Below are 26,165 nucleotides of genomic sequence, written 5' to 3' on the forward strand. Positions count from 1 at the left end.
GAAATTTGGACATAGATACATACAGAGAAGGAAATGTAAAGTCACAGGAAGATAGCCATATATAAGCCAAGGAGAAAGGCCTGGAACAAATCCTTCCCTCATGACCTTCAGAAGGAAGCAGTCCTGCTGATACCTTGATCTTGGATTTACAGCTTCCAGAAGTGTGAGAAATAAATTTCTGTTGTTTAAGCCACCCATTCTGTGGTACTGTTACAGTGGGCCTAGCAAACTAATAAAAACTCAAACTGCCTCATAACTGTAGAGACTTGGATCATGAAAGTGTGTCAAGGAGCTATGGAATCGTATAGAAAGCCACTTGGGGGGCGCCTGGGTGGCTCAGTCATCAAGTGTTTGCCTTTGGCTCAGGTCATGATCCCAGGTCCTGGGATCGAGCCCTGCATCAGGCTCCCTGCTCTGCAGGAAGCCTGCTCCCTCTCCCACTCCCCCTGCTTGTGTTCCCTCTCTCGCTGTGTCTCTCTCTGCCAAATAAAATCTTTAGGAAAAAAAAAAAAGCCACTTGGGGAGGGTGACGTCAGGAAAGATGTCTCAGAGGAAGTGACAGCTAAACTGAACATTTAAGTAATTGGTGTTAACCGCAAATGGGCTAAGGGGTGGGTTGTTCCAGGTAGAAAGGACCAGAGAGAAAGACTAACTTCCAACATGCTTCCCTCCACCTACTTTTTGTCCATTTGATCCATTCTTTCCACTGTACCAGTGTTGTGTTGCTGAACACAAATCAAACCAAGTCAGTCCTGCTCCAAACTCATCTTTGGCTTCCTGCTACTTCAGGATAAACGCAAAATCTTAACTCAGTTTCCTAGGCTCTCCATCACAAGCCCTACCTAATTTCAGCATTATTTCATGCCATTCCACCCCCAATGACTTTCAGTTTCTATCACAGAAGACTTCTTTAGGTTTTTCTAACAGCTTCTTCCAGTTTCAAGGCTTTCCTCATAAGCTATCCAATCTGCATGGAAGACTATTCCCACTCTCACCTCTTTTAACTAATCCCTATTCATCCTTTATATCTCAGCTGATTAAATCAGTACGCTCCTCACTCCGTGCTTTTCATAGCACTTCTTCCAAGTGTAATTAAACTAATTATGCAATTAAAGTCTGTCTCCTCCATTCAACTGTAGGGACCTATGTGTCTTGGTCTCCTGGGTGCGGCATTGTGCCTAACTCATGTAAGTACCCAATAAATATTTGTTGAATGAAGAGCAATGGTTCCACTGGAAAACTAAAATTAGTTTTGTGTGACTTAAGTTTAGAAGAATTTTTCAAAAACCCTCCTAAAACCTCAGTGGCCTTTGGTGGGACTATAAAATACATAAGATAGGACCTTAAGACAGATGCAAAGTGACAAGTTTTCAGACTCACTCGACCTCCTTCAGATAGCCTATGCACACTGCCTGGAGTGTCTGAGACAAAGCCCCTATCCCCACCTTTCCTGATTTTCTAACCTGGGACTCCTGAACTTCTGAATATAAGTGTTTTTTTGGCTCTTCATAGTCCTAAATCTAGGCACTGAACAAGGTGGTGGGGTGGGGTGGGAACCGAAGTCCCAGGCCCAGCAGTGCCAGGAAACCACAGGACTCTCATTACCTTGATCTCACCCCGAGAAGACAAATTTTGGGCACCCTGGGATAGCATGTAGTGCTGAGAGCTGCCACTAGATGGCGCTACTCCCTCAATGTACCTAATTCAAGAAAGTAGAAATGGAATTCAGCCATATCCCAGTTTCTCCAGAACCAAAAAAGAAAGGAAGTCTGGGCTTGGGGCAGGTGGCATCCAGCATCCCTCAGTCCTGCACTCCTAAGGGAAATGGTCTGACCAGACAAATAAGACAAGCAAGTAGTGTGGATGCTCCAATGGCTTTATTAACTCCTTTCTCCGGGTGGCAGGACCTTGTAGCTAGAGAGCTGGAAAGGAACCAGGAAGCGGTGGTCTCAGTATGGGTCATTAAAGGGGTACAGAGGGTGCCCTGCATCTCTCGGGACCCTCTTCCCATCCACCTGGAAAGAGAGACAGATGGCTCCATTAGCAGGAGTTGACATTCCAAAGACACAGCATCTTTTCCTGAATCTTCCTCTGAACATCACCTGTATACAGCACTATGCCAGATGGTAGTACAGGACCTGGGCCTCAGAGAATGCCAGTGTTGACAGCATCCCAGCAAACCACAGCCTGGTATATACCTGCCCCTACCCCTAAGAGTTTGCAGTCTCAGCTGGAATAAGGAATATTTATTTTCCTATCTGTAACAGGCTTCAACCCAACCTCAATCCCTCTACCACAGCTGAGAAGGCCTTCTAGGTTCCTCTTATTTATACCATTTACTGAGAACTTGCTATGGTGTCAGGAACTGGGATCATTTTACAGACAGGAAACTGAGGCTTGTAGAAGTGAAATAACTTGGGGCACCTGGGTGGCTCAGATGGTTAAGCGTCTGCCTTCAGCTCAGGTCATGATCCCGGGGTCCTGGGATAGAGCCCCGCATCGGGCTCCCTGCTCGGCGGGAAGCCTGCTTCTCCCCCTCCCACTCCCCCTGCTTGTGTTCCCTCTCTCGCTGTGTCTCTGTCAAATAAATAAATAAAATCTTTAAAAAAAAAAAAAAAGAAGTGAAATAACTTGTTCTAAGTCACAAGATATCGAGGCAGGACTGGGACTCACAGGCTATAATGCTTTCTCCCCGAACCATATTACTTCCCCAAGCTTAAGAAAAAGAAAGGAGCCCACTATGTCCAGGACAGCAATCCTACCAACATCCTGCCTCTCCTCTAACCAGCAAGGTTGAGGCCAGATTTGGGCCAGAATTCCACCCCAATTCTTATATTCTCTAACTCTGGCGGGTGATATATACTCACTGTGAGCATGGGCACAATGTATCGCCAATTTTTATTCAGGGCATCTAGTTGCTTCATCTCATCTGGGCTAAAGGTAAAGTCAAACACCTGCGGATGGGAAGTGGGGGTCAGGAAAGCCAGCTTCGTGTGCAGAAGTTGGGATTCCAGAACACTATCTTCTTGTCAGGCAGAATCAGAGCCAGACTGTGTCCCATGGGCTAAAGAAGACAGGACCCATCACCAAATACCTGGATGTTCTGGAGGATACGTGAAGGGGTGATACTCTTGGGGATGCAGATCACTTTCCGCTGGACCTGCCACCTAAGGTGGGGGTTTGAAGTAGATGAGGAAGAGGAGTCAGTCCTCACAAGCATTGTTTCGTCCTCCACTCAGCCTTCTCTAAACTCCTGGAATCCCTGAGCCCCAATGGAATGGGGGACATGCCTCAGAGTAGCTTCCCCCAGATTACATGGCAAGATTAGCAGCCTCATTCAGGTAGTTGGATAAGGAAGCCCTCAACCCTGGCTTCCCAAACCAGGTGCCCTCATCCACCTCCTTTCCCCAAGACTGCTGCACCTGAGCAGGATCTGAGCTGGAGACCGGCCATACTTTTCAGCCAGGGCCAGGACCACTGGCTCCTCAAGTAGGACCGGTTCATCAGGATCACGCCAAGCTCGATCAGAGGAGCCCAGAGGGCTATAAGCGGTCACCTCCAGGCCGCGAGCTTGGCAGTGGGCAATCAGCTCCTTCTGAGCCAAGTATGGGTGACATTCCACCTGAAACAAGAAAAAACCCATCAGTACAGGCTGGCCCCACCCAGCTTGCAGGGCCCCACCCAGTCGTGCACATCTTGACCAACCTTGCATTGCTGACCCCCCCCACCTTCCCCTCAGCCCACTTTTCCCATTCTCCATTTTCCACCGTCCATTTCATTCTTTTCCCACATTTCGATGTCTGTCTGTGTTTTTGGTTTTCTAATATTCTTGTATTTGATATGAACCAATACATAGTACTTGTTCTCACAGACAGAACCTCACTTTACATGTACATTATTTACATTTATTTCCATTGTGTTTGAATCAAAAAGACTTTTTAGCCCTTTTTTATTTTAGTTCCAGTGTAGTTAACTCACTGCCCTTTATTTATTTAAGATTTTATTTGAGAGAGAGACAGAGAAGCAGGCTCCCTGCTCAAAGGAGCCCAATGCGGGGCTCGAACCAGGACCCTAGGATCATGACCCGAGCTGAAGGCAGACGCTTAACCGACTGAGCCCCCCAGATGCCCCAATGCCCTAGTTTATGCAGAGAATTTCTACACCAACACTTATTTTTTTTTTTTTTAAAGATTTTATTTATTTATTTGACAGAGAGAGACACAGGGAGAGAGGGAACACAAGCAGGGGGAGTGGGAGAGGGAGAAGCAGGCTTCCCGTGGAGCAGGGAGCCTGATGTGGGGCTGGATCCCAGAACCCTGGGATCATGACCTGAGCCGAAGGCAGACACTTAACGACTGAGCCACCCAGGCGCCCCTACACCAGCACTTCTGAAAACTTGTTAGCCATCTCCATGAAGGAGACCCATCATTTGCTCACTCGTGTTCTTGCACACACACATATACCCCCAAACCAACGGATCTGCTTTGCTGTGCTCACCTGCAGGACAGCTGGGCGCACAGAGGCCACACTGAGCACATCATCAATCTGCCGACTGCTGAAGTTGGACAGGCCCAGTGCCCGTACCAGCCCCTTAGCCACCAGTGCCTCCAGAGCTTTCCAGGTCTCCTTGTAGTGGGTAGAGTCATAGCGGATAGTCCCATCGGCATTCTTAGGGAAAGGGTTGTCTCCCCGCCTAAGTGAAAGACAGTCCTCCACGAGTGGGCACAAATGCCAGGCTCCTGACTTACCTTATCCAGTCACTGTATCCCCATACTAAGCCCAGAAAGGGCAAAAGGCCAAGAATAAGAAACAAGCATGGTTTTTCTCCCTTTCAGGTCATGACCCAGGCATTAACTCTATATAGAATGCCCATTCCCTCTTTTTCCTAGACACAGACTGTATCTCCTCTCCTCTGGGAAGTCTTTCTTTTTTTTTTTTTTTTAAAGATTTTATTTATTTATTTGACAGAGAGAGAGAGACACAGCGAGAGAGGGAACACAAGCAGGGGGAGTGGCAGAGGGAGAAGCAGTCTCCCTGATGAGCAAGGAGCCCGATGTGGGACTCGATCCCAGGACCCCGGGATCATGACCTGAGCCGAAGGCAGACGCTTAACGACTGAGCCACCCAGGCGCCCCTCTGGGAAGTCTTTCTGAACTCCTTCCTCCTCAGAGAGGTTGCAGGCTCTTGCAACCTTCTTCCAGTACAGGGCACAGAGCTGATGGTAAGGCTCCTTTCACACCCTCTGCTGGAGCTGATTCTCTACTGCAACCCTAGGCCTAGCTCAGCAGAAGCCAGCAGTTTCCTGAATGAATAAAGGGAGCACGAGGGACCACTCATGTGCCCCTAGGATACCCAACACAGGAAGCTACGCTCCTTTTCTGTAGTTAAACTCCTGGCTGCGCTAGCATAAAAGGCTGAGCTCCCATGGCAAGCTGAGCAGTGTTCCTCTCCTGCTCTGCTACTGTGCCTTACAAGATACTAACATGACCCCCCCAACACCCGACTCCCCGGATAAAGACCCTGGCAAGGCTTACTCAAAGGCATAAGGCCAGTGCATCAGGTACAGGTCCAAATACTCCAGCTGGAGGTCAGCCAGTGTCTTCCGGAGGGCAGGCTCCACATCCTCGGGATGGTGTTTAGTGTTCCACAGCTTAGAAGTCACAAACAGCTCCTCTCGAGGCACCACCTGGTCCAGGGGGCAGGGCCCATAGTGAGAAGAGCCGTGGGCACCCAGTCTTACCCACCCTCACCTCTGGGAGAGGAATTAGAAGGAAGATGCCCCCAGATCCCTCCAGCCAGGCCCCAGCCCTCTCACCCCACCCCTCTGTAGCCCCGTCCTCACCTTGCCGGGTCCCACGTTCTCCTTCAGGGCCTCCCCGATCTCAGTCTCATTGCCATAGATAGCAGCACAGTCAATGTGGCGGTAGCCTACACTCAGGGCGTGCCTAACAGCTGCTTTCACCTGCCAGGTGACAGAAGCAGAGCTTTTAGCTCTGTTGGCCTAGTCAGAAACTGCCCTCCTGGGCGCCTGGGTGGCTCAGTCATTAAGCATCTGCCTTTGGCTCAGGTCATGATCCCAGGGTCCTGGGATCGAGCCCAGCATCGGGCTCCCTGCTCAGCGGGAAGCCTGCTTCTCCCTCTCCCACTCCCCCTGCTTGTGTTCCCTTTCTCGCTGTGTCTCTGTCAAATAAATAAATAAAATCTTAAAAAAAAAAAGAAACTGCCCTCCTAAGGGTCACTGATGGGGGAGGGGCAGGAATATACCACTGCAGTCATCTGTAAAGTAGGGGTGAGAAGATGAAAGATGGCTCTAGTCTAGGGGACCAGAAGCTTTTTGAGAGACTCTAAACCTTTTGCGCCAACCCAATAACCCCCAAGATTCCCTCTTATCCAAGCAATCTCAGTGGGGCACAGTAAAAAACTAACATTGTATTCCCAGTTAGAGGCTCAGAAGATGGATGGATACATTGACAGGGAACAGAAGTATAGGTCATAGAGACTGGTTCTCCAGGCCTGAGGAGCTGGTTAGGGAAACATGATACACAGGTAAATAATTCATAGGCTAAGGCCACACGGAGAGACGCTTATGGAGCCACGTAGATCACCTGACCTCTGGGAGTTCAGGGGAGCAGAAGAGTTCTGAGAGGGAGAAAAAATTAAGGAAGGCAGAAAAGTGAGATGGAAGTTGGGCCCAGAGCCCTCTGTCAGGAAAGAAGAAAGCAGACAGGAAGTAGGAGGACAGGTCAGTCAATTTGCTAAAAACCAGACTAGAAACCCGGCATCAGAAGCAGCACCAAGAGGGCGCCTGGGTGGCTCAGTTGGTTAAGCGTCTGCCTTCAGCTCAGGTCATGATCCCAGGGTCCTGGGATCAAGCCCCACGTCGGGCTCCCTGTTCAGCAGGGAGTCTACTTCTCCCTCTCCCCCGCTTGTTCCCTCTCTCTCTCTCTCAAATAAATAAATTAATTAAAAAAAAAAAAAAGCAGCAGAACCAAGGGTGCCAGGGCCTTGCCACTTAAGATCCCCATCTAGGTACAGCTCTTACTATCCAGATATACTCCCCTCAGCCCTGCTTGCCCCATTCCCCCAGTCTTTGACCAGTTCTGATCTCCACCCCCTGCCCTTATCTAGCTCCTGGACTCAGCCTGGGCCATGTCAGTGCCCACCTGGAGCACAAAGACCCTGGCTCCAGGGTTCTAAGCAGCTGGAGGACGGAAAGCAAAGGGAAAAGACGCAGAGCACACCACAAATACCAGCCTAAATCCCAGAGAGAAGAGGCTATTCTCCCTGCCAGAGTCCCTCTCAGACTTAATCCCCAAACTTCTCTAAACTCTGACTCAGATTTCCAAAGAGCAAGGAAGAAGCCCTGGGAAGATGCCCCACCCTAGGTGGGAGCTGCATCTCTAGTTATGACAACCCTAAGAAAGCAGGTCTCTATTCCCACACTCCCCTAAGCTGTAAGAGTCTACACCAGGGGTTATTAAATTCCAGCTAGCAGCTGCCTTTTGTTTTTTTTTCAGCTAAGAACCATTTTTACATATTTAAATGGTTATATAAGTACATAATCGCCCCTATTTTGCAACTTGTCCAGCAAAATCTAAATTATTAAGCATCTGGTTCTTTAAGAAAAAGTTTGCTAGGGGCGCCTGGGTGGCTCAGCTGTTAAGCATCTGCCTTCAGCTCAGGTCATGATCCCAGGCTCCTGGGATTGAGCCCCGCATTGGGCTCCCTGCTCAGCAGGAAGCCTGCTTCTCCCTCTCCCACTCCCCCTGCTTGTGCTCTCTCTCTCTCTCTGTGTCTCTCTCTGTCAAATAAATAAATAAAATCTTAAAAAAAAATAAAAATAAATAAATAAAAAGAAAAAGTTTGCTAACCCTTGGTCTAAGCAGTTGACATAGCTACTCTTCAAACCCCGACACCTGCCATGTGCCTACCTCTGGACTGAGCACTGGGGAGTGGCCCAGCCCTTAAGGAGCCCTGTGTGGGAGAGGGCAACATGGTCACAGCACAGGGTGATAAGTGCCATATTAGGGGTCAGCACAGGGTCAGGCACAGAGGCGTCCCATGTCTGCCACAGCACTCATTGCAGATCCAATTAGGGAAAGGGCTTCTTCCTATTCCCTTGGCCCTCTGAGTCACCTCAGGAAGCCAAGGGCTCACTGCTGGTCTCTTCCCTTGTTTCTTCCCACTGCCCTTCAGGCCCATCCCTATATGAAATGGAGTACAGCAATGGGGCTGCTAGGGAAAATTCAGGGACCCTCTCCCAAATTCTGCCTTTTCCCTAGCAGAGGTGCAAGAAGCCCTCCTCCCCTTCCTCCATCTCTCACCTGGCCAGGATCGCTCTTCCAGGTGCCCAGCCCAATCAGGGGCATCTTCTGCCCAGTGTGCAGGAGGACACATGAAGCCGCCATTGCCCCCTGAAATACAGATGGGAAGAGAATGGGGTGGGGGTCAGTGTGGCTGCTTGAGCCTCAGCTACCCATTGGTCAAGACTCCTGTAAGACACGGCTGGTAAAGGGAGCACAGAGGTTGTGCACACATGCCTGTGAGCAGAGGGCAGCTAATACAGGGCAGCCTGAACCAGCCAAAGCCAGTAGCTCCTGGACAGACATTAATTGGACCACCGGCATGGCTGCCCTTCCTTCTGCCAAGCTAAAGGTCTGTGTTAGAGAGTTCTGATATGAAAGACCAAGGTGAGTGGCTCCCTGAAGTACTCAGCCTTGACCACGTAACGTCTCAAGCCAGGGTAAGACAGGCAAAAGGGCCATTATGAGTCAGAGTGAGACCAGGTGACAGAACGGATTCAGGAACAGGTCACTTCTCTGCGGATGAAATGAACATTCCCAGGAGGTTGTCAGAAACTAGAGATTCTCCTGGTCCCTCACAGAGAGGTCTGATCGGCATGCTGCTAGGCCTGAGTGGGCTCTTAAAAGGTAAGTAGACCATTTTTTAGGTGAAAAAAACAAACTCAGAGAGGTGAAGTTATTTGCCCCCAAATCAACAGCTGAGAAGTGGCAGAGCCAAAGATACAAAGAGGAGCCAATGGATAAAGGCAAGAAAAGGGCACGTAAACAGAGACTTTTAATATTCATGTGCTGTGCCTCACAGTAGACACATATTACAGTGTGCTACAGAAAAGCAAATGACTTCTGTAGGGCAAGGACCAGGAAATACTGACACTGCCTTTTAAGAGTGAGTTGGACTTTCCCAAGAGTCAGGGGGAGAGGGCTTTCCAGAAAGGGGAATTAGACACAGCAGAAAGCAGTAAGCTATAGACATGAGAAAATTTCCAACTGAATAAAACAGGTGGGTGATTGGAGCTTTGAAAATCAGAAATCTCCAAAGGGCCAAGAATACTCATTCAGTCAGTAAATGATGAATGTTCCAGGCCTTGTGCTAGGCCTAAAAGACACACATACTCAAATAGAGTCCCTGCCCTCTTGGAGTTTACGGGCTGGTGCGGTGAGGACAGAGGATAGCAGTACGATGTGTAAGATAAAATCAAAATCTGCACAAGAGCTACAAGAAAAGAGTAACCCTGCTAGGATGGCGTCTTGGAGGTAATAAATTTGAGTCTTTTTTTTTTTTTTAAGACTTTATTTTTAAGTAATCTCTACACCCAATATAGTTCTCAAACTCACAACCGTGATCAAGAGCTGCATGCTTGGGGTGCCTGGGTGGCTCAGTTGGTTAAGCTACTGACTCTTGATTTCGGCTCAGGCCATGATCTCAGGGTTGTGAGATCGCGCTCCATGCTAGGTGTAGGGACTACTTAAGATTCTCTCTCCCTCTCCCTCTGCCCCAACCCCCTAATCTAAAAAAAAAAGAAAAAGAAAGAAAAAAAGAGGCGCACCTGGGTGGCTCAGTCGGTCAAGCGACCGCCTTTGGCTCAGGTCATGATCCCAGGATCGTGGGATCGAGCCCTGCACTGGACTTCCTGCTCAGGGAAGAGTCTGCTTTTCCTTCTCCCTCTGCTACTCTCCCTGCTTGTGCTCTCTCTCTCTCTGTCAGATAAATAAATAAAATCTTAAAAAAAAAAAAAAATTAAAAAAAAAGATTCTCTCTCTCCCTCTCACCCCTGCTCTCAAAAAAAAAAAAAAAGTTGCACTCTCTACTGATTGAGCCAGCAAGGTGCCCCTGAGTCAAGTCTTGACTTCAATAGGAATTATCCAAGCAAAAGGGAAAAGAGAAAGAATGCTCACCCTAAGAGCCAATAAGGTAGAAATAACCTCTTCCCTTGATCTCATCAGTACTACAGATATCACTCCCTTGGGATTGACTGCATTGCCAGCAATAACTGTATAAATATAACCTTGGGGCGCCTGGGTGGCTTAGTCGTTAAGCGTCTGCCTTCGGCTCAGGTCATGATCCCAGGGTCCTGGGATCGAGCCCCACATCGGGCTCCCTGCTCTGCGGGAAGCCTGCTTTCCCTCTCCCTCTGCCCCTGCTTGTGTTCCCTTTCTCGCTGTGTTTCTCTCTGTCAAATAAATAAATAAATATTTAAAAAATATATATATAATCTTTGTTTCCAAGTTCTGAAAAGACATCAAGAATGTTATGGTAGAGCAGGAAATAAGATAAGTTGTAAGAATAGCTGACATATCAAAATTGTCTTTCCTAATACTTCCGACTCCGGAAGAATTTTATAGTCTAGCACAACCTGGTTATGGAGATCACCTTTTTCTGCTAAACCAAAAACAAAAATGTTCAGTCTGGGCAGCAAACCACAGATCACTGAGGGCAATACTGTTACCAAACTTCCCCAGGACACAAACTTTCCAGGGATCAGGTAAGCATGTCTGGACTTCACAGGAACTAGACTGCCAGTTGCCACCAGGGTCTGTGGTGGGTGTCCCGGGCTTGATCCCCAAACAGGTGACCTGCTGGCCTCTCCCAGATCTCCCAGCACACTGGAAAACTCTGAAATTACACGTGGACTTAGCCTGAAAGCTTGAAAAAAAAGCCTGATCTAAGGCAAAAAGGAAGAAACCTGATGGTTGCTTCTCCCTTTCTTTTGATGGTGAAACTGAAATCCCAAACGGCTGAGGCTTGGGGGAGTGGGGCTCATAGGAGAAGGAACACCTAACAAAGAACTTCAAAGAACAAGAGCTCCAAAGGAGAGAATGGAGGGGCCACAGCAGAGAACAAATATTTTTCTCTAGGACAGGAAGTCATACTCTGTCAGCTCGTCACTCCATCCTCATCTTCTGCCTCATGCATTGGCATTCCAACCTTCTCCTGCATTAACAGGCTCTGAAGTTGTCAGGAACTGCCTAGCAAGGCCTCTGGCAGCACTCAAAAACCCTCCTGTTAACTTGGGAGAGGTTTTACACATAAAAGAGAAATGCTGGCATGCCTGGGGGCTCAGTCGGTGGAGCACCTGCCTTCGGCTCAGGTCATGATCCCAGGGTCCTGGGACTGAGTCCCGCATCAGGCTCCCTGCTCAGCGGGGAGTCTGCTTCTCCCTCTCCCTCAGCCTTTGCCCCTCCACTCATGTGCTCGCTCGCTCGCTCTCTCAAATAAACAAACAAATAAATAAAATTAAAAGAAAAGAAAAGATTTTGGCTGTGTGTGGGGAGAGGTGGTATCAAGACCCAGGTTTTAGGGGCACCTAGCTGGCTCACTCGGTGGAGCATACAACTCTTGATCTTGGGGTTGTAAGTTCAAGCCCCACGTTGGGTGGTTGAGATTACTTAAAATCTTAAAAAAAAAAGGACTCAGGTTTTATTATACCCAAGTCAGCACCTTTGTTCCTTCTCTCTGGGGCAGGCTTCCCTTCTCAGAGGAGGGCTCTATAGCTGCTGCCTGGATGCAGGGAACTCGAAAACACAGGAAAAAGAGGAAGCAGTATTTACATGAGTGTTCTCTGGCTACATGGGCCTTTCCTCTACTTCCCATAAATGCTGGTGTCCCTCAGGGTTCTGTCCCCAATCCTCTTCCCACTCCCTGGTTGAGCTCACATCTTCAGTTACCACATTAAACATTGATTCTGCCCACGCCAGTTCTGGACATTCAACTCCCTCTGGACATCTCCACCAGTATGTCCTATAGGTATCTAAGACTCAACATGTCCAAAACTGTACTCGTCAAATCCAGCAGCAAAGCACAAAGGGAACAGTTCAAGGCCTGGGGTTGCACGACCTGGGTTTGAATCTCAGCACCCCTGGAACATCTTTTGAAGAGATGCTGTATCTATTTTTTTTTTTTTTAAGATTTTATTTATTTATGAGAGAGAGCGAGAGAGCACACAAGCAGGGGGAGCGGCAGCCAGAGGGAGAAGCAGGCTCCCGCTGAGCAAGGGGCCCGATGTGGGACTTGATCCCAGGACCCTGGGATCATGACCTGAGCCGAAGGCAGATGCTTCACCGACTGAGCCACCCAGGTGTCCCAAGATGCTATATCTAAAGCACTTTGCCCAGTGCCTGACCCATGCTCTTCATTCCGTATACTCTCTTAGCAGGGACTCAAGGCCCTGGATAAAAACTTGTTAAAGCAAACATGCTCATAGTATAATCTATGGGATTTTGAAAAGCCATCTAAATAAAGCATTTCAGTTCATTTGGCATTTCTGACTATTATCTATCAGATTATGAGTTTGACAGGTGATGGGTAGGGCGGTATACCCTTACCTGTACTTCTAAGAAGCCAGCATGGAAAACCACTTTAAATATGTAACAGTGACCAAGATTTGGTCTATTTGGCTGGGTTAAAAATCCTATTAATATTGGTAAATATTTTTAAAGGGGCACCTGGGTGGCTCAGATGGTTGAGCATCTGCCTTCAGCTCAGGTCATGATCTCCAGGTCCTGGGATAGAGCCCCGCATCTGGCTCCCTGCTCAGCGGGGAGCCTGCTTCTCCCCCTCTCCCTCTGCCTTTCCCCCTGCTTGTGCTCTGTCTCTCTCTCTCTCAAATGAATAATCTATAAAAAAATTTTTTTTTAAATTTGGTAAGTATTTTTTTAAAAAGATAGTTTGCTCTGGGGAACGCCTGGGTGCCTCAGTCGGTTAAGCGTCTGCCTTCGGCTCAGGTCATGATCCCAGGGTCCTGGGATCGAGTCCCGCATCGGGCTCCCTGCTCTGCGGGGAGCCTGCTTCTCCCTCTGCCTCTGTCTCTCTCTCTCTCTCTGTCTCTCATGAATAAATAAATAAAATCTTTAAAAAATATATAAATAAATAAATAAATAAATAAATAAAAAGATAGTTTGCTCTGGACTGTAATGTAAAACCTAAGACTGCAGTAACAGTTCATGTACTTCTTGATGTATGTGAAAAGAATTTTAAAATATATATTTCTTATGTCTTTCTCCAGTCCATCCATATCTGCCTCCAAGGCTACTGCTCTAGCTTGAACCACCCCTACCTGAACCACCCATCTCTCTGCTTCCAGTTTGGCCGCTCTCCCCACAATCCATTCACTAAATCTGACCATGTGACCCAGAGGCTCAAACTCCTCCAGCAGTCCTTGCCTACCTTCAGGATAAAGTCTGCATTCCTTAGTAAACCTTTCTTAACTTGGCTCCCACCTTCCTCATTTTTCCACCTCTTCATTGCAAACTCCAGGTTTCAGACTGCAGAACCAGCCACCACTATTGAGTCCAGGCACACTTTGCTTCCCCAAGTCCCACCCTTGCCTGGCTAGCTGGGGCTCATCCTTCAGCTAGGACTTGCTCCTCCCACTCACTGATAGCTGTGCACCTAGCTGCAGCTGTTTGTTTATATTGGTTTCCCTCACAGACCAGGTACTCCTTGAGGTCAGAGTGTATCATCTATCTGAACCCATCACTCTTAGAGTGCCTGCCCCATACATATACATAGAAACACACACGTGAGCGCACGTACACACACACTAAAGACACACACAAAGGCAAATGGTAGAGAGCTTGACAGCTGGGGTGGGGGGTGCATTTGAGGAAGTCACTGCATTCATCACCTTCTTTCTTTACTTCTTGGGTAACCTGGAAAGAATCATCTCTGGAAAATATCAAAGCACTTTACCATTTTCAGAAAAACAAAACAAAACAAAACCAAAAACAAAAAAACAAAAAACAGTGGCTTCATACAGGATGATACTGGGATTGCTCCTGTACAAATAACAAAACTGAGATCTTGGGGAAAGTTAATAGCCTTGATCAAAACCATCAGGACTCTTTTAGGGAGATCTTGCAGCCTGAGTACGGGTAGGCTGAAGGGAAGAGTTAGTTAATAGTAACCCCATCTGGTGACAGTTCAGATTCCATCCAGTCTCACTGTAACAGAGGTCTGAGGCCACGGAAAAACATGCCCTAGCTTTCCCAAACCCAAGGCAGGTGCCTAAGTAAGCTAAGTCTACCCACTCCGACCACTTCCAGAAGTATCTCTGCAATTCCACAGAAAGGCCAGAGTTCCTGCAAAAATCGTGTTGGTGAGCAAACAAAAAGAGGACAACTAAAACTTACTGAGCACCTAATAGTTGACGGGCGTTTTAAAAGCTTTATGTCACTTAATTCTCACTACAGTTCCGACGTAGGAACTCATTTCATCGGTGAGAAAACTGAGGTCCACAGAAACTGAGAACTTATCCAAGACCACACAGAGTTCAAATCCGAAACCGAGTCAGACTGCCTCCAGTGCCTGCGCTCTCTGCTCTATTCCGGGGGCACAGAGGAGATGGGGGCAGCAGCAGGAGAAACTCACCTCGGCTGGAGCCCAGAGCGTGAACAAGACAGTGTGATCTCTGCTCGGTTCTGCGCCCCGCCAACGAGCCAATAGGCCTCAGCTTCCGCAACCGGTGGGCTGCAAGGGAGGTTGGCCTGATGGTGAACAGCGGGACCTGGCTGAAGTCTGGCGGTGAAGGGGAAGCTCCTCCCGGAGGAGGGGAAAGGGCCGGGCTCTCAGCGTGACGCGCAGGGGTGGACCCCACCCCTGCCCCTCGTGAAGAGCCGGAGGGCGGAAGCCAGAGCTGCGAGCCTGCGCCATCTCCTCCTCTGGCGGCTAGTGGTCGGATTGGCTGGCGTTTAGACACCCCTCACTGCGCAGGTTTGGAGGAGGCGGGGGCCGGGCGAAGCACGAGCCGCCGGCCACGTGGGAGGCTCTAGCGGCCGGGGAGGCGGTGCCTCTGCTGGCCCACATTGCACCGCGCGCCGCGGCGACCCCACTCTAGGCTGCGGGGGCGCTTTCTGCTGGAAGGAGGAGGCTCCTGGGTGACACGTTGCAGGTTCTTCTGTGTCTCCTCTCCTCCCGGATTCGCAGCACCAGCTCTCTCTCCTCTCCCATAGAGACGGGTTGGCCGGGTTTCCAGCGTATACCTAAGCTGGCGCGGTCATTTGGTCAGGCAAACAGACTCCGAGCGTAGCAGCAGCATAAAAGTTTTAACAAGGAAGAGCCTCTGGGCTCCAAGAGATAGAAAGTTCCTTGCCCCTGTATCTGGACTGTGGACCCTGGCCGCGCATTAATGTGCCAGTACTGTGCTAGACTTTATAAACATGTTTTTATTGAATCTTCACCACAACCCTGTAAAGGGAATGTTCTTAATTTTTTTGTAAGCCTTTTAATTGAAGTATGGTATAGCATACATAGAGAAAAATGCACAAATCTTAAACGTACAGCTCTATTTTTTTTCCAATGTAATTATTATCCAGGTGAAAATACAGACGTTACCAGCACACTGGAAGCCTCCTGTGAGGGAAGTTTTCACGTTCCATTTTACAGATTGGACAGACTCAGCCAGGTAAAGTAGCTTGCCCAAAGTCACACAGCTAAAGTTACAGATATTATGTTTGAAATACCCCTTGCCATTTGGACCAAGAGCTGTCTTGCATTTTACGTGTTTTCCCCTCTGTGTAGCTCGCCTTTCTCTCTCCACATCTCTGTCTTTCCTGCCCCTCTACTCCTCCCCATCTTTTTTTGCCCCCTGGATTACTCCCCACCATTTCCTCAATACAGGTGGTGTCCTGGTAGACCAAATGTCCAACGTTTGATGCCATCTGTCCTCATAAAGTCACTCAGATTCCAGCTTATGTGATCAGAATTTTATATCCGTCAAACTCTAGATTGGGTTGTCCCAGCAGAAACTAAGAACCAGACCGTGAGAAGCAGAAACTAAGAACAAATTTCAGGTTCTGTAACAGATTGCTGTATGCAAATCTGGGCAATAAAGGGGCCACCCTAGAAGCTCACAGCCTGGAGACAGAGGGAGTAGGCCTATGTACCTTTTTTTTTTTTTTTTTTTAAAGATTTTATTTATTTGTCAGAGAGAGAGCACAGGCAGGGGGAGCGGCACGCAGAAGGAGAGGGAGAAGCAGGCTCCCTGCTGAGCAAGGAGCCCCCATGTGGGACTCGATCCCAGGACCCTAGAATCATGACCTGAGCTGAAGGCAGATGCTTAACCGACTGAGCCACCCAGGCATCCCGTCTATGTACCTTTCTTAGTTAAAAAGGAACTTGAGGCAAGACAGTGAGGGGAGGTACTTATCCATACTCTCTCGCCTGGCTCTTAGCAGAGCCTCTCAGACCCTCTTCATACTTCTTATCAGTGTCAGTAAGGATCCCGGGAAGGAGAGGGAGACCGTAAATCCAGATTCATCTCCAGGAGTAAATATTAGGCTGAGTGTCTTTCATCCAGTAGAGTGTCCTTCATGCAACTAGTACTGAGGCCCTACTGTGTGCTAGATATTCTGCTAGCATGCTGAAAATACCTTGAACAAGATATTGCCTTATGAGCTGAACTTCCAGTGACATTGTAGTAGAGGGCAGGAGCACATTTAAGGAAAGCCTAAACTCCTTCCAGTTCATGAATGTCTCTAAAGGGCAGAATCATTTCTAAACCCTGGACAGCTCAGAAACTAGCCCTTAATGCAGGATGTTAACCTTTTCTGTAGCAAAGGGATAATACCAACTTTATAAGACCTAATTTTCCCCAAAAAACCATGAGAATCCCTGCATGGATAGCTACTGGGGATGGCCATAGGGTTGTGCACAAAGGCACTATTTCTTTCTCATTCCCTTGGATCCTGTGGTCTAATTCAAGAGCCTGCTGAGGGCCAGGCCCTGTGGGCTGTACTATGCAGTCTGCTTCTTCATCCTTCCAGATCCAAGCTCCAATCCCCTCCTTTTTTTTTTTTTTTTTTAATTTAAAGATTTTATTTATTTATTTGACAGAGCAACACAGCGAGAGAGGGAACACAAGCAGGGGGAGTGGGAGAGGGAGAAGCAGGCTTCCTGTGAGCAGGGAGCCCGATGTGGGGCTCAATCCCAGGACCCTGCAATCATGACCTGAGCCAAAGGCAGACACATAACGACTGAGCCACCCAGGTGCCCTTCAGATCCCCTCCTTTCCCCAGCAGGCCATTGCACCTGTACATGATTCCGCTGTACCATATTTCACTGATTTCAGTGTGGACTCTGTGTACTCTATCTTGTCTTACCCATTGGACTGGGAACCCTCTTCAATGCCAGAGACTGGTTTAGGAAACATGCCTTAGCTACCTTTTTTTTTTTTTAAAGATTTTATTTATTTGACAGAGAGAGACATAGCGAGAGAGGGAACACAAGCAGGAGGAGTGGGAGAGGGAGAAGCAGGCTTCCCGCGGAGCAGGGAGCCCAATGTGGGGCTTGATCCCAGGACCCTGGGATCATGACCTGAGCCGAAGGCAGACGCTTAACGACTGAGCCACCCAGGCGCCCCTTAGCTACCATTTTTAATAGCAAAACAATAGCTAATGTTTTTTGGGCTCTTACTATATGCATCAGACATTGTACTGAATATTTCATAGAGATTATCTCATTTAATCTTCACAGCAACCTTAGGAATAGGGACCATTATCATCCCCCCTTTTGCAGTTGAAAAAAGAGGCTAAATGACTTGTGTAGGGTCACACAGTAAATGGAACCATAGCCGGCATCTCTGACTCCAAAATCCATGCTTTTTCCAGGACATCACTTGGTGGGCTGCATGAATAAATGTCTGAAATTTGTATTCACATAAGGTCCAAACACTCAAAGGAGTAACATGGGAAGTAATAGGGAAGATGTGACTATAGAGTCAGGCCTTAGTAGGTCAGTGGTTCTCATGAGTAACACCTTTGGGAGGTGTACACCACTAGGCACTTGGACAGGTACCATCTGCTGGAAATAAAAGTGAACTAGGTTGGGCACAGAATTTCCCAACAATTCTGTCTTGTAGGAGATTTGTGTGATGCATCAACCTGCCAGATCTGACATAGCTGTGGAGTTGGGTAACCCACAGTATCAGTCATGTACTATAGTATTTCTCTGCTTTGCTGCCCCAGAGCTTTCTCCACTCTACAGAAGGCTGCTTGGCTATGTGTAGCTGCAACCTGGAAGGGTGAGGGAGTGTAGGTCTCCAGGGGAAACCCTCAAAAATAGAGGGACAAGGATCTTTAGGTAAATGCTCCAGCCAACAGATTCTCCAGTAGGATAATTATGAGGTATGGTTTTCATAGTTTTTCAGAGGCTTCCCTAGGTGGATTGGTTCCAGTTGCCCATAGTATTAACTGGTTTTTTGTTTGTTTGTTTGAAGATTTTATTTATTTAACAGAGAGACAGAGCAGGAACACAAGCAGGGGGAGTGGGAGAGGGAGAAACAGGTGCCCCACCCAGCAGGGAGCCCCATGTGGGACTCGATCCCAGGACCCTGGGATCATGACCTGAGCCGAAGGCAGATGCTTAGTGACTGAGCCACCCAGGCGCCCTTAACTGGTTAATATATTGTTTCCCCCCTGCTTTTCTATCTCATTTCCCCCTCTGGTTCCTGAAATCATCTCCCAAATAAATGGCCTGTGCCCAGTCCTTGTCTCAACGTCTGACTTTAGAGAGATCCCAACTAAGACACTTAACTATCTAGATGTTTCTTTTCTTTAAAAAAAATAATTTACACACATGTATGTGTGTTTCCTTTATAAGACTGATACATCTGGGGCACCTGGGTGGCTCAGTCAGTTAAGTGTCTGCTTTTGTCTCAGGTCAAGATCCCAGAGTCCTGGGATGTGTCCTGCTCCCTGCTCAGCGGGGAGTCTGCTTCTCCCTCTTTCTTCCTCTCCCCCACCCCCCTCTTGCACTTTTACCACTCTTTCTCAAATTAAAAAAAAAAAAAGACTCGTACGTGTTCATTATTGCAACTATTGCAAATTTTGGAAAATACAAAAGAATTGCCCCATTACCTAAAGACAACCACTGTTATCTTTCAGCATATGACAAATTATTTCTTTTGTGTTTCTGTTTTTTTTGTGTGTGTATGTTTCTGTTTTTAACTGTTATTGTAATCTAAACTACTAAAATAATTATTCTAGGGGCGCCTGGGTGGCTCAGTCGGCTAAACGTCTGCCTTCGGCCCAGGTCATGATCTCAGGGTCCTGGGATTGAGCCCCTCATCGGGCTCTCTGCTCAGCGGGAGGCCTGCTTCTCTTTCTGCCTCTGCCCCTCCCCACTGCTCCTGCTCTCTCTCTCTCAAACAAATAAATAAAATCTTAAAAAAATAAAACAAAATAAAATATTCTATTTATTAGTTTGTGATTTAATCATAGAAATTCAGTTCTTTTTTTTTTTTTTTTTTTAAGATTTTATTTATTTATTTGACAGAGACACAGCGAGAGAGGGAATACAAGCAGGGGGAATGGGAGAGGGAGAAGCAGGCTCCCCGCCGAGCTGGGAGCCCGATGCAGGGCTCAATCCCAGGAGCCTGGGATCATGACCTGAGCCGAAGGCAGACACTTAACCGACTGAGCCACCCAGGCGCCTCATCTCTTTTTTTTTTTTTAAGATTTTATTTATTGGGGCGCCTGGGTGGCTCAGTTGGTTAAGCGACTGCCTTCGGCTCAGGTCATGATCCCGGAGTCCTGGAATCAAGTCCCGCATCGGGCTCCCAGCTCGGCAGGGAGCCTGCTTCTCCCTCTGACCCTATCCCCTCTCATGCTGTTTCTCTCTCTCTCTCTCTCTCTCTCTCTCTCTCTCTCTCTCTCAAATAAATAAATAAATAAATAAAATCTTTAGGGAAAAAAAAGATTTTATTTATTTATTTGACAGAGAGAGACAGAGCGAGAGAGGGAACACAAGCAGGGGGAGTGGGAGAGGGAGAAGCAGGCTCCCCGCAGAGCAGGGAGCCCAATGCGCGGCTCGATCCCAGGACCCTGGGATCATGACCTGAGCCGAAGGCAGATGCTTAACGACTGACCACCCAGGCACCCCAAAATTCAGTTTGTTCTTAACGATGTCTATGAATTTGGGAAAAATAGATTTAAAAAAAATGTATGTAGGGGTGCCTGGGTGGCTCAGTTGGTTAAGCGCCTGCCTTCGGCTCAGGTCATAATCCTGGAGTCCTGGGATCGAGCCCCGCGTCAGGCTCCCTGGTCAGCGGGGAGTCTCCTTGTCCCTCTCTCTGCCTGCTGCTCCCCGTGCTTGTGCTTTCTCTCTCTCTGTCAAATAAATAAAATGTTAAAAAAAATGTATGTAATAATAGGACCAGTGGTATTTGGAAACTGAGTCATGACATTAACTAGAAAATGTTGAAAGCTATTACTTTAGAGATGACATTTTCCCATGAAATTGTATCATTGGGATAGGTAGAAATGGAGGGAAGGAGCATTCCCAGAACATCAATTAGGAAAAACATGTTGGCAAGCAGAACCAAGGTACATTTAGCAGGTGGGCCACTTCAGCTACAATGTAGATTCATATAGAAAGCCAAAAGGTTTGAACTTTGTAGAGATACTAAAGGTTTTCCAAGCAGGAAAAAGACATAATTAAAGGATATAAAAAACAGATGGAGTGATGGTTAGAAATTAGGCATCAGGGGTGGCTCAGTCGGTTAAAGCATCTGCCTTCGGCCCGGGTCCTGATTCCAGGGTCCTGGGATGGAGCCCGGCATCAGGCTCCCTGCTCAGTGGGGAGCCTGCTTCTCCCTCTGCCTCTGCCACCCAGCTCGTGCTCTCTCTCTCTCTCACTCTCTCTATTTCAAATAAATAAATAAAATCTTTTAAAAAGGAAGAAAAAGAAATTAGGCATCAGCAGCAGGCCTAGGCCTGTGTGGTTAAGAGTATGAATTAGGGTGGTACTTCATTACTGGAAAAGTGAAGTACCTTCGAGATGGTGAAAAATTGGCCATGTGGGCAGATAATCCTGTCACCCTGGAAGTCAATGGGAGGGAGCACTCTTTTTTAATTGATTATAGCAAACTTTTTTTTAAATTAATTTATTTGAGAGAGACAGGATGAGTGCAGTGCATGAGCCAGGGGAGAGGCGGTTGCTTCTACCCTTATCTAAGTCACTACCACCTCAACTATGGTTTACTCTTAGAACTTCCTAAGTGTTCCTCACACAGAGCCAAGGATGTAGGCTAGATGCCAGGGCAACATCTTGCTTGGTCACCGTAGCCCAGGGCCCAAGCCTCAACTCAGTTCGAGAATCCTAACTCAGGGGAGCTTACTGGGATTTACATATTCAAAAAGGACTGATACATAAATTAGAAAATCAGTATATTAATTCACTATGGAAAGACTGCATTTCAAGGATTGCTATGTTCCTGCCTGCCCTCCAGAAGACACTCTTCTTGTCATTAAGGAATATAGGAAGCAAAATATTACTAAGAACTTTAGAATCAGTTTGATGATGAATTTGATATATATAGAATATATGGATGTATATTCACTCTGGGTCCAGATGGACTCTCAAGCTCCCATTCCCCCATCAGAGGTGCCCTTGCCCAGTTACTCCCTCTCTTCCACAGCAATTTCTAGCAATTCAATTCCTTTAGTCATTGCCATTAGAATAATACTAATTAAGTTGGTTCCCTAGGCATGCTCTGACAGATTACAATTTGTTAGAGTTTTAGCATAAATTTGGTGTCCTTGGCACACCTGGGTGGCTCAGTCAGTTGAGCAGCCAACTCTTGATTTCGGCTCAGGTCTTGATCTCAGGGTTGTGGAATTGAGCCTCAGGCAATTGAGGCTCTGTGCTCAGCAGGAAGTCTGCTTGAGGACTCTATTTCTCCCTCTCCCTCTGCCTTTCCTAAGGTGGTTAAGAAGTGGTCAGATTAAGGATCCATTTTTTAATTAAATAATATGAAGGAAAGAGGAATAAAGGATGACCCCTGGGATTTTGACCTCAGCAACTGGGCAAATGTTAGTGTCCTTTACTAAATGGGAAAAACTGGGAAAGCAGTACATGAGTGAGAGGGAGAAAATAATTCTTTTTGGACAAGTTGAATTTGAAATGCTTGTAAGACATAAAAGAAGGGAGCCAAGTAGGCTTTCTGAATATATCAGTCTGGAGCCCAGTGGTGAGGTCAGGGCTGTATAAATGATGTCTAAGGTCCTGAAATTGGATGAGTTTAGGGAGTGAGGGAGACATAAGAGAAATGAGGACCAAGGATTCTGATGTGGAGGGCCCTGTAACATTTAGAAGTCAGGAAAAGGACCCAGAAAAGGAACAGCCAATAAAATGAAAGAAAAATCAGTAGAGTGCAAAATCCCAGAAGTCAAATCTTTTTGAGGAGATAATGATTAACCACGACAAATGCTGCTAAGAGGTAATGTAAGATGGAGACTGAGGCTTGACTATTGGATTTGGCATAGTGGCAGCCATTGGCGATCTTGACATAGAGGCTTCAGCGCAGTAGTATAGACAAAGCTTAGAGTGAATTAAGAAAAGAATTGGAGGGGGCACCTGGCTGGCTCAGTCAGAGGAGCATGCAACTCCTTGATTTCAGGGTCGTGAGTTGGAGCCCCATGCTTGGTGTAGAGATTACTTAAATAAATAAAAAGTGAAACAAAAAATTTAAAAGAATTGGAGGTGAGGAAGTGGACCAAGTGCCTATATGATGAGGGAGCAGAAAGCAAGCTGAGGGCAAAGCACAAGCTGACACCCTGAAACTACCCCCCACCCAGGGGGGGATATGTGTGACATTCCTCAGGCACTCCTGGTGAAAAAGGGACAGGCAGGGCTAGGTAGGGAGAGATATATAGGGGGCTCCATGATCAGGCTCACAGAAATCCCAAAAATGCGGAGGTGTAAGGAAACTAGAGATATGGGAACACTCCAGACCCCCCTGCCCTAGATGTCCGAGGGGGGAGTCTTATTTATGACAGTCTCCTGTGGTCAATAGAAAATAAACAGACCCTAAAAAGAAGTAAGCCATTAAAGATGTTATCACTAGTCCTACTACTTACACAAAGATGCTGTCAAGTAGAGAAGTCAAAAAGATTTAAGTTCCCTGGTTAACTTTCTATAAAAGTCCAACCCTAAAAGCCCTCAGTGCCAACCCTGTCAGGACCCCTCTCACTCCTGAGAGCTTTTTTGTATCCTTGCTTAATATCCTCTGTCGCTTTACTCACTCTCCTTTGTCCACGAGATTCATTCTTGGAGTCCGTGAGAAAAGAACCTAGTTCTCCCACATCACTGGCTGCCCTAAAACTAAGGGAAAGAAAAAAAATAAATGGTTAACTTACAGAGATCACAGTCCTGCAAGATATGAGTCTCCATCAGTCTTACTGGTTTACAAGAAAAAAAGCATTCTTACAGGTCTATGGAAGTTAAGTTGTTGATAGACCCATAGACTCAATTTCTTGGGAGTCCTAACAGCACCCTCCCATCCATAGTGATGTGGGAAACAAAGGTAGAAGGAAATGTAGATAAAATTTTCTTATAACCTGCAGCCCATTGACAAATACTTGAGTCAGGCAGAGAATAACGTTCCTCCAGGAAACTCCCAACTGTCTTAATGTTAATGCTTTGCTAGAGGAGAAAAACAACCCTAGCTTGACAATAGCCAGGCCTCCAGGATCCTGAGAGTCTTCTTTAGCATATCAAAGTCCTTTTGGAAACCTCCCTTTTTCCTTACCTCCCCCAACTTCCAAGTATATAATCAGTCACCCCTCACAACCCAGGTGTACCACCTTTTCCTGCCCAGGGGTCCTGTCCCTGTCCTTTAATAAAATCACCTATTTACACCAAAGATGTCTCTCTCAAGAACTTGGCCATCAGCTCTGGACCTCACCAACATTCCAAAAACTACATCATATAGGCAACCCTTTTAGGAACTTTGCTCTAGCAAAATGGGACAGTAGTTGGAAGAGTAATGAAGTTAAGGGTGGGATTTTTTCCCCCTGAATTGGTAGATAACACGATTACAGTAGGTTATGTGTTGATCCAGCAGAGTGAGGAAAATTAACAATTTAGGAGAAAAAGAAAATAATTGCAGGAGCAATATCTTTGAGTAGACAAGAGAGCGTGGACTTTTCATGTGTTAGCTAGGAAAACAGACGAATATTTTAAAAGTAATTGATGCCTCCTGATCTCCAATATCTCATTTAATCCTCAGAGTAATCCAGCACATTGGTATTATCAACCTCAGAGTGAAGTAAAGCCAGTGTCTGAGAGGTTTAGTGACTTGCTTAAGGTAACATAGTGGTGGAGATGGGATTAAAATTTTTGGCTAATTTCAAAGAGAGTGTATGTTTCACTGAGCTCAACAAAAGTCATTGAATCAATGAATGAGTGCATACGGAAGTGTACTAATCAAGAAACTGGATAGTAGCTGTAGAGTGCCTAGAATGTGAGGCTGGGGAGCTGAGAATCTCACAGCCCTGAACCTCTAGCCTTGAGGCTGCCCACTGGGTTGGTTGTGAATCATCTAGGACAGTTACTGTTTATATACAACTGTGTTTAAATCCTTGCTGTAACCCTTAGTAGCTGTGTGACCTTGGGCAAATTTCCTCATCTGTGAAATAGAGATTTTAATATCTACCTTGCTGATATGTTTTTGGATTAAATGAAACAATGGGGGCGCCTGGGTGGCTCAGTCGTTAAGCATCTGCCTTCGGCTCAGGTCATGATCCCAGGGTCCTGGGATCGCGCCCCGCATCGGGCTCCCTGCTCCACAGGAAGCCTGCTTCCCCCTCTCCTTCTGCCCCTGCTTGTGTTCCCTCTCTCGCTGTGTCTCTCTCTGTCAAATAAATAAATAAAATCTTTAAAAAGAAACAATGGATGTAAAGTGCCTGCTAGTGCATAGTAGGGATTTAGCAAATGGTAGTGATTATTATTTGTATTCAGAGTGGATTGCTGTAAGGGAGGCTGAAGTAAGAGAACCATCCCCTCCCCACCCAGGAAAGCTGCTGAAACTGCTCCCCAGATCTGAGACAGATAGCAGGACTCCTGAATGGAGGAAGACTGGAGAAGGACTGCACTCTCTCTCCATCTCTCTCTCTCTCTCACACTCACCCACGTGTGCATACACGCCTTTCTGGAGAGCACCGGCGGTCGGTGTAGAAGCTATGGTTGTATCAGGGCAGGAATCACAGTCACAAAGATTAATGCTACAGTGAAGTGGGAAGAAGGCTACAGCCAACTGAAATCATTGGTCTGGGGCTGGAAAAGGGAGGGGAAGAGGAGGGAGAGATGTGGGCAGGTCTGGCGAGTCAAGGGCGCAGAACCACAGCAGGAAGCTGACACCCTAAATCATATGGCTGTGCGGATTTCCCCTGTCAACTTCACTTCCCAATTTTACATCCTTCCATTGCACATGTCACCCACGGAGGCCACTCTGTGCTAAAAGTGGGTAGAAGTGATTGATTTATTCATTCAGTTGACAAACATTTAATGATACCTACTGATGTGGGGAACAAAGGCAGAAGGAAATGTAGATAAAATTAAATTTCCTTATAACCTGCAGCCATTCTTGAGGCAGGCAGAGTATGACCTTCCTTCAGGAACTCCCAACTGTCTTAATGTTCATGATTTGCTAGAGGGCACAACAACCTTAGCTCGACAAGAGCTCAGCCTCCAGGATCCTGTGAGTCTTCTTTAGCATATGAAAATCCTTTTGGAAACTTCCTTTGTCTTTACCTACCCCAACTGCGTAGTATATAATCAGTTGCTCCTCACAATCCCAGGGCAGCTTTTTCTGCCCACGGGTCATGTCCCTGTGCTATAATAAAAATACCTTTTTGCACCAAAAATGTCTCAAGAATTCTTTCTTGGCCATTGGCTCTGAACCCCAACATTTCCATTATCACCTACCATGTGCCAGGAATTTTCTGGAAGGATAAACAGTTGCTGGTCAGAGAAATAAAGGGACCTAGGGAAGGGCAGTGTAGGCAGAGAAACTAACATGTGCCAAGTTGTGGAGAAATGAAGCAGGATGTTACATTCCAGGAACTGTATATGGTTTGATAAGAAGG

At 47.0% G+C, this 26,165-nt stretch overlaps 1 protein-coding gene and 1 long non-coding RNA gene across 4 annotated transcripts; one reads left to right on the forward strand and one right to left on the reverse strand.

The window, feature by feature from the left end:
- Positions 1 to 1,855: 1,855 nt before the first annotated feature.
- AKR1A1 (aldo-keto reductase family 1 member A1) lies at positions 1,856 to 14,870 on the reverse strand. Of its 2 annotated transcripts, XM_036068592.2 has the most exons (9): positions 14,671 to 14,870; positions 8,325 to 8,414; positions 5,843 to 5,962; positions 5,535 to 5,686; positions 4,498 to 4,693; positions 3,423 to 3,622; positions 3,095 to 3,167; positions 2,868 to 2,954; positions 1,856 to 2,015 (listed from the first exon to the last, which is right to left on the reverse strand). In XM_036068592.2, exons 2-9 carry the CDS (start codon positions 8,406 to 8,408, stop codon positions 1,950 to 1,952), a joined length of 978 nt encoding a protein of 325 aa, XP_035924485.1. In that variant the 5' UTR covers positions 8,409 to 8,414; positions 14,671 to 14,870; the 3' UTR covers positions 1,856 to 1,949. The 2 variants fall into 2 exon arrangements, with proteins under 2 accessions (XP_035924485.1, XP_077929368.1); XM_078073242.1 differs by lacking the exon at positions 5,843 to 5,962.
- Positions 14,871 to 14,878: 8 nt separating this feature from the next.
- On the forward strand, positions 14,879 to 25,943 carry LOC118520529 (uncharacterized). Of its 2 annotated transcripts, XR_004909708.2 has the most exons (3): positions 14,879 to 15,012; positions 15,615 to 15,703; positions 25,039 to 25,943. It is a non-coding gene; the product is annotated as an uncharacterized LOC118520529 (long non-coding RNA). The 2 variants fall into 2 exon arrangements; XR_013448202.1 differs by lacking the exon at positions 14,879 to 15,012 and having other exon boundaries at positions 15,201 to 15,703.
- Positions 25,944 to 26,165: the final 222 nt, after the last annotated feature.

Source organism: Halichoerus grypus, chromosome 5 (assembly GCF_964656455.1).
Source record: "Halichoerus grypus chromosome 5, mHalGry1.hap1.1, whole genome shotgun sequence".
Taxonomy (NCBI): Eukaryota; Metazoa; Chordata; class Mammalia; order Carnivora; family Phocidae; genus Halichoerus; species Halichoerus grypus.

Excerpts from the sequence above, each read along its gene's own strand:
- AKR1A1 (XM_036068592.2), bottom strand. The coding sequence starts at position 8,408 with ATGGCGGCTTCATGTGTCCTCCTGCACACTGGGCAGAAGATGCCCCTG. Across the intron at positions 3,168-3,422 it reads CCAGCTCAGATCCTGCTCAG|GTGGCAGGTCCAGCGGAAAG; the intron begins GTGCAGCAGTCT and ends CCCCCACCTTAG. Across the intron at positions 2,955-3,094 it reads GTATCCTCCAGAACATCCAG|GTGTTTGACTTTACCTTTAG; the intron begins GTATTTGGTGAT and ends TCCCATCCGCAG.